The sequence below is a fragment of the Saccoglossus kowalevskii genome, chromosome 16 (assembly GCF_978046115.1).
Source record: "Saccoglossus kowalevskii chromosome 16, keSacKowa6.1, whole genome shotgun sequence".
Taxonomy (NCBI): Eukaryota; Metazoa; Hemichordata; class Enteropneusta; family Harrimaniidae; genus Saccoglossus; species Saccoglossus kowalevskii.
Genome location: NC_140656.1, coordinates 27575529 through 27589730, shown reverse-complemented (window position 1 = coordinate 27589730; position 14202 = coordinate 27575529). Strand labels below are relative to the sequence as shown.

The 14202-nt window shown below is 34.5% G+C and overlaps 2 protein-coding genes across 3 annotated transcripts; one reads left to right on the top strand and one right to left on the bottom strand.

The window, feature by feature from the left end:
* Nucleotides 1-7378: 7378 nt before the first annotated feature.
* On the bottom strand, nucleotides 7379-10389 carry LOC144359190 (uncharacterized). The gene is made up of 2 exons (XM_078012398.2): nucleotides 10313-10389; nucleotides 7379-8982 (listed from the first exon to the last, which is right to left on the bottom strand). The coding sequence occupies exon 2, from the start codon at nucleotides 8949-8951 to the stop codon at nucleotides 8334-8336; it is 618 nt and encodes a 205-aa protein (XP_077868524.1). The 5' UTR covers nucleotides 8952-8982; nucleotides 10313-10389; the 3' UTR covers nucleotides 7379-8333.
* Nucleotides 10390-10429: 40 nt separating this feature from the next.
* LOC144359191 (uncharacterized) lies at nucleotides 10430-13847 on the top strand. 2 transcript variants are annotated; one of them, XM_078012399.2, is made up of 2 exons: nucleotides 10430-10527; nucleotides 12214-13847. In XM_078012399.2, the coding sequence occupies exon 2, from the start codon at nucleotides 12226-12228 to the stop codon at nucleotides 12823-12825; it is 600 nt and encodes a 199-aa protein (XP_077868525.1). In that variant the 5' UTR covers nucleotides 10430-10527; nucleotides 12214-12225; the 3' UTR covers nucleotides 12826-13847. The 2 variants fall into 2 exon arrangements, with proteins under 2 accessions (XP_077868525.1, XP_077868526.1); XM_078012400.2 differs by having other exon boundaries at nucleotides 10430-10588.
* Nucleotides 13848-14202: the final 355 nt, after the last annotated feature.

Genomic DNA, 14202 nt, shown 5'->3' with positions numbered 1-14202 from the left:
GTTTTCTGTGGCATCATTCTTCTATGACACCTTTACAAGAGGGTCAAGAGAATCTAAAAAAATATGCACTAAGGATCATGACTTGTTCATATCAACCAAATGTATAAAAATCAATGTCAAGTTCATGGGACTGGCTTGAAAATGTCCACATTATAAATATTAGCAAAGTCAATTTAATGCCTATAGTATAACACATAGTTAGAACGCAATATAACATGTGGAAGACATTTAGAGATTGTCAACGTCCCGTTTCTCACAATTGTCGACCACAAATTTAGATCTGCGGCAGGAAAACAGTTATCATTAGAAAAAGCAGCTTCAAGGTCAGAATACAGGCTCTTTCCGTGCGTCTTTGAATCAGGTATTATTTGTTTTTTAATTAATTGAAGAACTTGCCTTATATGACTATACCGGGTGTATTCGGTAACCATATATAAGCATTCACGAAACTTGCATTGGGGCTTAACAGTGACCAAAATCGTGATCTATTTCAAGCCGGTATAAGCAGCACAGCAAGTACTTTGTACCTCCAAATATACGCCCACACTCATGGAATGATATATGGAAATACATCTAATGTATCAACTGCCTTTGACTGTAAATCTGCTTTAATGCTACCATTGCATATGATTTTGACCACGTGTTGGTTATACGTATAACATTCATTTCGGAGCAAAACTGAATAACATGTTTCCAGGCAGGGTTTCTATTTGGTCCAGCCTGTTACCAATTGCTATGCCCCTTTAGCACTAGTAGCAAAACCGCCATAGCTTCACATTCAACACACTTGTGTAAGAAACTGTAAAATGACTCATTTTCATTGAGTTTAATTTTCGCTGATTTACCATTTCAGGCATATTCACTGGGTTTTAAATTCACGGTTTTATCGTTTAGATAATGTGTTCTATGCTAAATTTTACATATTCACTAGGTTTTAATTTTAAATTAGCACATTTTCCAGTCAGCGAAATAAGCAAAATGATAACCCAATGAATAATTAACCCTTTTACAGTACACAGATTGTTGAATGTCTGCAAAGGATCTCCCGATGCTTCTGTGATATGAACATTGTCCATGACTACTCTCTATAGCATAATGTATATATCAAATTCTTTATCGTACCCCTTTCGCACCAAGATCATCATCTATACATACTAGAGCTGGAATATTCTGTTCCCGCCATGTCACAATGTTTCCTTAATTTCGTAAACACATAAGGTGCCAAGGATAACACGAAGAAGAGGACATTTGATATAAGTTAGGATGGTTACGATCGTGCTCGCATTTCCGTGAAAACCTGATGAAATCCCAATGACTGTTGGAAATGTTCACGAGGTGATAAGCAGGTTTGATATCATTGAGCATTTCCATCATAGCCCTGCGAGGGTTGTTCGAGCAGACATTGGTTGGTTCCGTAACAAAACATAACGATGTATGGTTTGTATTTGGTGTACCGATGATTCGTTTTGTGAATGGGTTCCAAAAAACGTGCAATCATATTACAAAGTGCTTATCTGAGTATAAAGTACATATCTGTCATACCTCTACTAGGGGCTTATTGCTGCATTATTGAGCAGTCCGCCAACCAATGACCTGTTTTCCCACCACACAAATGGCAGGCATCTATCATGTTTTTGAATGACGACGTCCTTGCTAGAAGCATATGATATCATCAATTTAGAAACTGTTTTCATTTGTTGTAGTGCTACTGTTCAACGGGTCGTACTTGGCTCGCTTTTCTGCCCTCTTTGCGAATTTACAGATTTGTGTGTCATCTTCTTTGTTGCTTACAAACCTCTGTGTCTCGTATTCTTTTGCCATCCTCCAGTATCTGCATACCGTGAACCAATTTCATACTTGTGTCTAGGGTTGCTTTATCTCTTCTAATTGTGTTGTCTTCTAATAATGCTTTTTATCTATGGAATCCATAATCTGCTAATTATGATTGTGTTGCCTTTTGCACACCTTTGAAATTCTGTGGATAATACTTTAATTTCTGTGTCATCTTATTTGTCATTCTTTTCCATTTCTTTTTCGCGAACGGTGCAGTTTCGCGTTCGTTAACTTGTCGAAGTTATTACTTCAAGTTATCACTACAATGCGAGATATCATTCTGACAGCAATGTGTCGGGAAATCCCAGACCGCCGTCGGCACTTCCACAGTGTATTCACAATGCAAGTTCTTGCATGTAGGCATCACTCACCCACCACCTGTCAGGGATGCATATCTTCGAACAGCTCTAAAGAAACTGACAATTTCCTTCTACCTAGAGGTCACAGTACTTTTGAAACTGGGACATAAACAACATTGCTTCACGTGCATTCTGGAATTTGAAATACCTGCACACCTCGGACAGACAAAATCCTAACTTCCAAGTCCATGTAACAGCCTGCTATAACAGTGGAATACTAAGATTTAGGACTGTATTACACTCAAATACAAACGCAACACTATAATTGTTTTTGCCCTTCCTTTAAATTATGTCAAGAAGCAGACATTAAATCATGGATAAAACGTTTTCAAACATAATAAAATTAGAATGGAGCCTCCTTATTGGGATGTTCTTATTTAGTCTCAATTCACATACGTGACTGATGCATTCCATTAGCCATGCTACATAGCAGCGATGTTGAGCCGTTTTCCTGCTATTGAAAAGCAACTTGAAAGACATAAATGAAAGAAATGGAATTTAATAATAGCACCATGAAAATCGGAATAGCGTGGCTAATTACAAATGACTGAGTGGGTAACGAGGAGGTTTAAAGTCGAGCTTATGCCAAGCCCCAGTGCCAAGCTTTCAATTTTCCATTATGGTTATTTGACATTATTGACATAATGACGTTCAAAACCGCTCAACCTGTTTAGACAAGGACGATCGCAACGTATTTATTTTTATGACTGATACAATTGTAGCAATTTGTTTTGACTGGTCGCTAAACAAGTTATTTCCTGGTTACTTATATTCCAGGTGAAACAAATAAATCGATTCTAGTGTGCCATTCAATAACAATACGATGCCCTCAAGACAGAGTGACATCAGCTATGTCAGATTTCATACCACAGAAGGATGCACGTGGTGACAGTGTCGGACTACATTGTAGGTGCCACCCATTAAGTCCATGAAATTAGTATATTTTACATTTTGGGTTATGTAAGGCAAAAATGGAATACAACATACCTGGCAACGTTTCACCAAGTCGAAGAACATGTTTGATTGTTCACAATTCATGACACGAAAAGTTAATGACACAATAGGATTCAATATTTTAGCATACCTGCCCCACTGGTGAATCTTGTGGCGTTCGTAAAGATATTATCGGGAATATTAATTTCAAAGACTGAAAGGTTAATAAGATTACGTTTTACAACTACATATAGGCAGACATTTGCTCTAATTGCATTGCAAAATCCTAAGAAATATTGTGTATACTAATGTTACTATTTATAAAATGTCTCCAGAGTATGATGTTCTTATGTGGGATGTTCAAAAACGTTCATTACATTTGTTCATACAATGTACATTTTGAGTAGCAATTTGCAAAATGTTTTTCCCCGAACTCAGAAAAATATTCTAGATAAACATAAACTGTTATCGGTGAAAGTATATTTATAGCAATACCACACTAACTTCATATTACAAATCATACAAGTAATCTGCTATGTTAGATGCCATTGCTCTAAGCTCAGTTTCCCGTTATTCAAACATTTGGTAATTAACACGGTGAATAACAGATTCAACATCTGAACAAATAGTTTTCTTTTCGAATAATTTAGTATATAGTTAGTACATATGTAAACCAAATATTGTTGTATTGTCAGTTTCGATTATTTCTTCAATTCTAAATTTATAGAGAAAAGATCATGTGCTCCGTGGTGAGTATTGTTGTTTATGTTTTAGCTTAAATGAGTGTAATTACAAAAAGGAATGTCGAATGGGACGTATTAAGCCAACATATTAGGGCTGCATTTAAATATAAATCGATTAATCACATTTAAGCTAAAAAGTCGCATGTTGATGATTAATTCAAATTTGACAAAGTTAAAGTCGTTTTAATTAACTTTCATCATTGGAAACAGTTGTAAATACAGAAATTAACATCAAAACCTGATTTTTCAATTAATCATCCAACTGCCTTATAAAGTTTAGGCATTTGGGGGATCCCCTTAGAGGCTTGTAGATCGCGTAGTTTCATCTATGATTTCCTTGTTTACTTACTTTACTTACGGTCGTTAAAGCAAGGTGAAATACATAGTCTTGCTTAGTAACTTCTGACAATATTGAAGTTTGGTGTGAAACGTGTTCTAATGACACTTGCACTAAAGTCAACTCGACTGTCACTATAATTATACAAATTCTAGTCATGCATTACGTAATTATCAGTCTTTGTAATTCCAAAAAATAACTAAGATAAAATAAAATACGCCACGCCCTCTGCGACGGAGAGCTTCATCGACGTAAAATGAAGTAGATGAGTTAAAACAATGTTGTTTAATTCATAGGCTCTACAGAAGATGGACAGGAAACACGAACAAACAAACAACAAAAAGAATTAGAATGTTAGGCTTAGGTTCTAATCCATGTAATTTATAACCAGATTAAAAAACTATTATTTGGAGTGCTGGCATAGTCGATCTGACAATAAAATCTTAATTTTCAGATGTTGACACAAATTGGAAAACAATGGTCATAAAATATTAATTATCTGTCTGAATATTCCATTATCGTGTTACTGACATAATAATTTATGAAAACAATTGTGTTCAGATGTAAAAATGCGCGACCTTGTATATCATGTGAAGCTCTGATCCATAATCTGTGTTATTAAATAATTAGTTACGCGCAGCAGTAACTATTCATATGAGATACCCGCATTATATGATGCGTATTTTTATCCCAAATGGAACCCTCTCTTGTATTTAGATAAGGGTCCCTCTCTAATATTAGGGGTCCGGAAAGCAGAATATGGGGTTATTGCAAGGCTCTTCTCAACATGCAAGACATTGGCTATTTTTGTTGATGTGATGGGAGTAAAATTTTTAATGGAACAAGAATTAAGTTCTGCATATTTTAAGATCATTACCATTAAATAGCAATGAATTAGCATAAAGGATTACAAACAAAATAACAACGAAGGAAATGCCAGATTCTTATCCCTTTTGGATAGTGTCTATGTTTAAATCAACAACTGTTTGGTAGTGTATCCAGTTGATATTTAAGTTACAGTAAATATCTAAAACATAATTTTCATTGACGGACACAATATTGGCACTGTGAATTTGCCAACTTACGTCACCAGAGGGCGTGATATATACGAATGGTGCATTGTGCAGCCCTAATAATTCTGGATGCAAGAGGCTCTGCTAGCTGTGGTTGATGTAGTGAGCTAAACCCAACCTTAACCAACTTTTTTTTCAATATGGTACCAACCTTGGACACACATAAATAATACCTAACAATATATCAGACTACTGTCAAAATCCCTGTCATTCTCGTCTATTTTGAAACGGTTGTCAAGCGTTACCTAACATTCAATTGTTTTGATGTTTTATTACATTGGTATAGATTGTGAATTACTCAACTACTATACTCACAGTATGTCAATGGAAAATGAGTTAGATAATTGAATGTTGGGTAACACTTAGTAACCCTTTCAAAATAAATGACAATGCCCTGATATGACATTTTAGTATGTTCAAGGCTTGGATAAAGTTGCTGAAGGTGACCCTTTAACCAAGGTGTCTGGTCTACCGGTATATAAAATCAATAGTGGATTACAACCTGTATATGAATATAACAAAAGCAGTTTACAGATTGCATTAAGGATGTAGTAAAGGTTTTCAAGAAATAAAATTCACACTAATTATTTTCATAGGATTGTTTTAATCAAACTATATCATATTACATATTTCATAAAAGCATCATAATTAACACTAATTAAAAATGTATGTTACGTTAGATGCAACCTTGTTGTCACATGACTGCTACATAATAAATATGTTATTGAAGATTAAGAGATACAACAATTTTATTTCTTAAATTTCTTAAAGAAACAGTCACAGCGATTTTGCTTAACTTTTAGCTTCTTTCAAATGACTAAATTTCACCAGAAGATGTTATGCATTGCTACAATCAGATAGTGAAATCTTTGGAATGTTTTTTAAAAAAATTGCTGACTAAGAAATCTGATGAGTGCCTGCTAAGTATTAGTACTCGTTTGATTGATAATTTTGATGTCATAATTAAAACAAACATATACCCTAAATTGCATATTGTAGATAAATAGTAGAGTTGCACATTTTTGAATGAGCATGAAATCCTGTGACCAACGTTTTGACATCCAGTAAAAGTATATGATTAGAAAGTTTCCAAAAATGTTCTAAATTTATTTCATACTTGACTGTGTGATTTATTAATTATTTAAAATACATGCAAATATGCAAATTTAGTCATCATACCAATGTGGGTTGTAAGATTTGACCACTGTTTAAATATGTTCTATTAATTATAGAGCTCTGAAATTTTGATAGAATCATTAGATATTACTATATTCTATATTTTACAATAAGTATGAACAGTTTATTTTGATTAACAATCACCAAAAAAACTACTACTACATCCATAAGGCAAAAATGCAAGTGGAGCTTTATTAGAATGAACTATGGGTCACAGTAGTTTAATTTGCAAAGTTTTATCTAAATCTGTTTCCATGTTAAATGACATTCTTCAATGCTGCTTGCTTAGTGTAAACAATTATTGAGAATCTCTGATTGACTGATTCTCCCTTCCAGACAGTGCCTAGATTTGTGACATTTCAGGTTGGCAGATATATAGCCTAAAGAGTGTGTCACATACAGAGACAGATGCAGAATGTTTGGTTAGCACCATTGCCACATTGTACTATTCAATATGTGTGTATGCAACAACAATTTTGTGAACGGACTCCCTTCTAAATGTGCCTGACCTGAATCCATAGTTACAATCATTCTTCCTGTGTGTCAGATTCTTCTGTGGTCAATTCACGATGTTATATATAGAATCACAATTCTCAAAGCATGTTCTACGTTCTTGAGATACTAAAATAGCAGAAACTGATTAATTTTTGTGCAAATTAGATAATTAATAGTCATAGATGCCAACCAAAAAGTTATCAGATCTAAATATTATCTGGATATTATCTATTAAGGACGTTGCTAACTGACGTTCCATGGGGAGGAGGGGGAGGAAAATCGTCCATGTTGTACCTGACCATATCCACATGTTGGGCTTTGCCGGTGTGCCACGGTGGTGGTTCTGGTGAGACATCGAGCCACACAGTGCTAATTTTATCATATATTGTATGACAATTACTTTCTAAAATTAGGAAATGGGAAATCAAGTAATGGCAATAATAGTTATTTATTTATTATTACTTGGTTAGCAATCTGCTAGTTGCCTTTTATTACATACCACTTAGCGCTATTTTGTTTTGACTTAGATATTGAATTTACTCATGTATTTTTCTGATCAAGTACTTACTCGTTTATGTTACCATACCAGTTTATTTATTTTAAGTGACAGGGCCATGAACTAGACTAGTTCTGCTGAACTATTTTCATGGTCCACACCAGAATTATTCAAATTGTGTACATATTACCTTGTATATTCATTTTCCCCTTTATATATCTTAATTATTGAATACATAATTTTCTGGTGAAATAAATAAATAAATAAATCAATTAATCTGTGTACTATGTTTCATTGAAATCTGATAACAGTTCTAGATGTATTACTGAAATAACTAATTATTGTCTAATTATTATGCAAATTAGGCAATTAATAAGCACAAATTTATACCATAACTTAACAATATATCAGAATTATTCCAATGCATCTGTGTATTAGATTTCATTGAAACATTTTGAAAGATTCTGGAGAAATATGTGGAACAGCTGAAAATTGAATGATTATTATACAAATAGGATCATTAATATGCATGAATGTCAACTAAAAAGTTTTCAGCTCTGTGTATTATCCAAGAGTATCTATATACCAAGTTTAATTGAATTTCGGACAGAGGTTCTTCGATACTGGTGGAACAGACATACAGATAAAGGTAACCCCAAAGACTCCCATTGTTTGATTTGTACACACAAGAGTTAAAATTAGATCATCTTTTTATTTAAAGATGGCCTTAGTGATTAGTAACATTGTGGATAAATTGTTTCCATGGAAACATGTTTGGTACCACCACTTTTTATTTGATTATTGTCATTCACTTAAAGAAACTTTTTGCTTTGCAAAATGAAATTTGATATTGCTTTTAAATATTTTTTGACCAATATTAGTGTAGATTCAAGGACACTTTCCTGATTTTTTGTCCAATAAAACCAACAACACTAAAAACCAGGTGACTCCGATCCACATAATAAGAGCATACGGTCGTCTATGAAACAACATGATGACAATCCCCAGTGCTATAATGACTACAGGAAGACAAAATATAGCACATAGAGCGGTGACGGTGATAGCAGAATAGGCAAACCATTTCAATCGATCTGATTTTAGTTTACAGTCAACTTCTAAATCATGTGATGCATGCGCCTGGCCAGTCAGTCCACTTCGTTTCATGCCCTCGACGGCACGTAAGACTGTGATGTAATCACGGATGAAGGGTTCCCGGTGAAAATCTCGAAGAGGTTCAGAGTTTACCACAAAGCGCTCTTTTATATGATCGATGTCCAGAAATATTTGTCCAATTGGCCTTGGTAATAGTCTATCATCGCATAGCTGGTTTGTAACATCCTGTAAAGTCCCCTCACTGGCATCAAACGTTTCCACGAGAACATCTCTTAACCGATCGTGAATTACGATAATGAGTTCGTACTCTAATTTGGTCCAGATGATTGGATCTGATTGATACGCCATCTCATCAAATACATCACGAAGGTAGGATGAAAACTGTTGCCCCATGTTTCAATGCGAGCTCGGTTTCTGAAACGAACTAGCGTACAAGCATTGGTTGTGATAGGAATTCCATTAAAGAGAAGAATTGCTTTAAAGATGGAAATAAATTTGTATTCCCTGAAAACAAATCTAGTAATGATGTACCTGCATATAATCAGAATTAGGGACGACGTCAAAAGATCGATGTCAGATAAAAAACTTAATTCCTTTAGTTTTTTTCCAAACCCCCCCTACCCCCCACTGAAACTTAATTGATAAATATTGGTCATGGCGTCAGACTACATTCACCATTAAATACAAATTGATAATCGGACAGTAGTATTGCATAGCAGTTGCTTGTCGGGTTGGTGTAAAAAGATTTTACAAATGCACCTCATTTGACGCACAGATTTACACTCGAACCAAACCATTTTTCTGTTTTTTTTTCCTTTTTCGGTTATTTCTGTCCATGATTGGATAGAAACAAAACGAACTACAAATACTCCAAGATTTTTTTTATTTCATTAAAAAATAAAATCGTTTTTGTAGGATGGAAACTTTTTGTGGTCAAAACCCCCCACCCCCAAACTAAAGGAAATAAGTTTTTTAAACGACATCGATCTTTTGACGTCGTCCCTTAATCAGTATTGTGCCATTTGATATATATCTAATTTAAATCCATGTCAGACTGCTGGTATAAGTAATAAAATATACATGGATATAGTTACGTAAATTCACTTTAAATCTTAAATATTAATGATTTATTGGATTTAAAATTTAAATAAATTATCAATAAGATAAAAAGTAAGACTGTTTCTAGATGTTAAATTCACCAGTTATATACATTAATATATATATCTTTATAATTATTGTTCATGTGTTTTTTGTATTTGTAACATATTTATGTTCTGTCTTTACTATACAGCACCTTCACATGGTACTTTGCATTTCACTTTTTTCTAAAGTCTATGATTTTACTTTCCACGAAACAATGTACACTTGATACTATACAATGTGTAATGTTCCCCCCAGGGCCACTACCCCGTGTCAGTCGACAGAGGGCGCACCCACTACAGAGGTCAGGTCAAAACCATTATTTAAGCAGAGTGTAATAAAACGATTATAACTGTGCAATTACTTTAGGCTTTGCTGTTAAAAATGACAAAGCTATCGATATTAGCACGAATCTACAAGGTCCGTGGTACGAAGCACAGTCGTCTGGTAACACGGTGTTACCGATTGTCTGTGCGTGGATCGTCGGCCTGTGGTATGAGGCAGCTGTGGGCTTGAACAATTTCCTCAATATATTAACATCAGTAAACACATATCAGTTGCAGCCTAATTCAACAGAAGATTATAAACTACTTAAAATTTTCACTTAAACTTACCTAAAAAAATCAATATATACACACACATCTAGAGAGTGCGTCTGTTTTCTCCCATTGCAGAGGTCGATGTACTGGGCCCGCTCAAGGTATTCATAACCTCGTATGCAAATAACTTGCACACAAACACACAAAGCTAGAAAGAGGCCCACATTGTAGCCTGTCAACCCGTTCTTCCCGGAGAAAGCAAATCGCCGTCTTTTTCGAGTCTATCAAAGGCAAGTTTGGTATCGGGCCCTGTCAGTATTTTAGTTGTTCGCATTTGAATGAGAGTCGAAGGTTTGTAGAACATGTTATGAACGAGTACGTATGTACTGTCTATTTTGTAGGGTAAGGTGAAGTCATCATGTTGTGACAGGGTTGTTCCTACTTGGTCCTACTTTTAATAGCCAGTGTTCATCTAAATATTACTTTGACTGTGAACCTTGCCATTAACTTACTCGATGCGTATCAGTGGCTACAATGTTTGAAATCCTTCACCGACTTTAGTTACGACAGTCATTGTGTATTCCATGGGGCAAATTTCGGTTTAGATTTATTCAAAAACGTATATGGGACAGTATATGGTTTTGAAGTTTAGTTTCGTGCAATTTTCATGGAATCGCTTTCAACAAAATCGGTATCACAAGAGCTTAATTGCATGAAATACAATATCATAAGTAAATTGTAACAGTTTAGTTGCCAATTTGTAACACCTGTTGAACATTGTGTTGACCAATCGTCAAGATGTAATATGTATAGCGATTTTAAGGGGTAATTTGTCAACGGATATTTGATGACAGAGAATAAATAATATTATATTTGCTTTGATTACATTGAAAATATCAGTGTAAAAGATATACATGCAACCAACTTCCATTTTTTGGCTTTTGTGCACAGGTTTATTTCATGAAACTGGTGTCAGAATGGCAGTCATTGACTACATGTTAAAGGGCGGGGTCGTTGCGCCACGTATGTGCGACATTTGTGTTGATAAACATTGATTTTCCCACAATCCAATGCGCTCTTCTAATGGAAATAACAAGTATGGGGTTTGCCCTTTGTGCAACTTCCATACCTTCTAATCACCTTATAATACCCCATTAAATCTTTGTACCTTCTCAGTTTGTACTGCTCTGCACAAGTCAAAGTCACCATCTTTGTTTATACCAGACCCATATATCTCGTGCATGCATGGCGTGGCGGCTACTTCCCTTCAATTGCATTAGAACTGCATAAAGGCGGTCACTATGAGCAACTGGTCATTATCTGAAGCATGTCACAAACGCAGGTTTTGGATGTGCATGCATGTACATACTTTGACTCAATTTTCAAACAAATAAAATACAACATTGAATTCCATGATTCCCGCCAAAACATGGAAGAAAATCATGGAAGTTCATTTTCTTACAAAAGTAGACTTGGGATTTTGATAAATTTTTAATTTGCTTTTGGTCAGTGATCATAAGAAATTAAGCCACACATCTTAATCTCATACAATTCATTCAAAGTTTGATAGCTCTTTTGATGGGATGAATTTATGTATTTATATATGTGGTTAACATAAAAAAAAAAAAAAATATTTAAAAAAAAGGTTGGCGTCTGTCGTGCAGCACATATAGAATTTCATCTAAACAATATATTCTTCACACATTGTGTACGTAGCTATGGGACCCATATCAAATACTACATGTCATACATTTGTTCAATCCAGCTTAACTCTATAGATAAGAAATATACATTTGTCATATACTAGTACCACATGGTTTACCAGAACAGCAAAATTTTTACACATTTTCTACCAACAAATGTGTCCTTGAAAAAAATGTTATACTCTTGGAAATTTGGGCCCCAATTTCATTGGTCAGATGCAAGTTATTTAGTGAGTTATTTTTAATCATTTTATTTTGCCATCTTTTGAACAGAGTCACACCACCATGGATGTCTGGTCTGATTACATCTTGCACTGTACCAATGAATATGAACTTGTTGTCAGAGCTTCACACCGCCTTGTCAACATTCTCAGAAAGTTATACAAAACTGACCTGAACAGCTTATCAGACATCGCCCAGCAGCTGGAAACGACTAACAAACTTCCCACGTTTATTGTCACGGAATTGAAAGCAGTTGCAGAAACTACTAGAATAGTTGAAAGTAAAGATTGTGATAACCTTTTGGAATATCAGAAAAAAATGGAATTCATCAACTCTTACATGAAGTCAAGAACAGGACTTGCAGTCATCCAGGAAAAAAAATTACACAGAGTTAGGTCATTATCTGATGAAGAGAATGATATCATTCAAGGTGCTTTACAGAAGAGAATGGAAAACATTGAACCAAATATGCAACCAGTGAAAGTGTATCAAGGTGTCACTGGGCACAATCTGTTTGAATTTATGTTAGGAGCTCTTGTGATGTTAGGAATAATACTTGTTTTCTATGAGCCAAAGTCATTGTTAACTGGACTCTTCTTCTATGTTCTTCTCAAGTTGGTGCTAAAATTTGGGCTTGGCAAAAAGAAGATTTTAGACAAGTAACTACAAACCCTACTCCAAATGCATAAAAAGAAAACTCCAACTTGTGCAGTCTTAAATATACAAATATTCAGAGTTGAAACTTGTTTTTCTGTATTTTTTTATGATTTTTTATTATTAAAAACATACATACATCCTCATACATTCAATATTTTCAAAAAGGTTGTCACATAAGACGCATGTTATACACATGTTGCTCATATTTGATGCCTATAATTGGTTACTATAGGTGAGTGGTCTGAAAATGAACTTTTTATTATTCAAATTGTAGGAAAAGGTGTAACAATTAGAATACAAACTACCAGTAATACTTAAACTGATAGCAAAATTGACACATATTAAATTGACCCAAGAAGTTGGTTATGAAATAACACGCATTCTACGCATGCCCCAAAACCCTGTATATGAACCTACGCAAATAATACATACATGTACATCAGTGCCTTTCCATAAGTTGCAGCTTACCATATCTGCATCATACCAATGATAATAGAAAAAACAATTCCAAACAATGTGATTATTTCAAGTTGGGGATATTAAATCAAGTGAAAAATTTGACATGTTTTGGGTTTATCACACTTAGTGGTTGCCTGGAGAGATGTATATTTATTATTATACATCAAGCACCTGAAACAATAAAATACTTTTCTGTAAAAGTTGTATCTACATTCACTCCAAAATGTATATGCACATGTACCAGATTATTGACATACATGGCACAAAACATTTTTCGCTGGCATTTTTGGCCATTATCTCTCAATAAATTATTACTAAAAGTAGAGGAAAGATGTATAATATATGGTTACCGTTATCAATCATGAAAATCCTACAAAGTATACTCAAGCATATGTGGTCACATCAACATCTGCTACGTGTTGGTTGATGCAGTCACCATACTGCCAGAGTGCATATTTAGTGGTATACTTGTGATAACGTCAGGATAGTGCAAAACCGCACTACCCTTGCAATAACCTGATAATGTTCAAGAATGTATTACTAATAAAATTGCAGTATGTTCTCTGAAAGTATCAATTTATTACTTACTGTAAGGTGTATATACTCAACTGCCTTATCTTTGTAATGTTTGACTTGAGTGTATTGACTGTTACTGTATGGAGAGCCATAAACATATTTGTACATGTACATTGTTATATGGTAGAAAATTAGTAATGGCAGATGTAATTACCTCAAAATATGGAGTAATGACAATTCAAAAAAAGAGGGGATCCTGATACAATTTGGCACGTTGTTGACAAACTTACCCAGTGTTGAAAACTAAACACAAACTTTGAAAGATGTGATAAAATCATGATTGAAGGCTCCCGAAAATGTTTGCAATTCATTCAAAATGCCCTCCCCATGTCCTGTACATCCAAAACC

Excerpts from the sequence above, each read along its gene's own strand:
- LOC144359190 (XM_078012398.2), bottom strand. The coding sequence starts at position 8,951 with ATGGGGCAACAGTTTTCATCCTACCTTCGTGATGTATTTGATGAGATG.
- LOC144359191 (XM_078012399.2), top strand. The coding sequence starts at position 12,226 with ATGGATGTCTGGTCTGATTACATCTTGCACTGTACCAATGAATATGAA.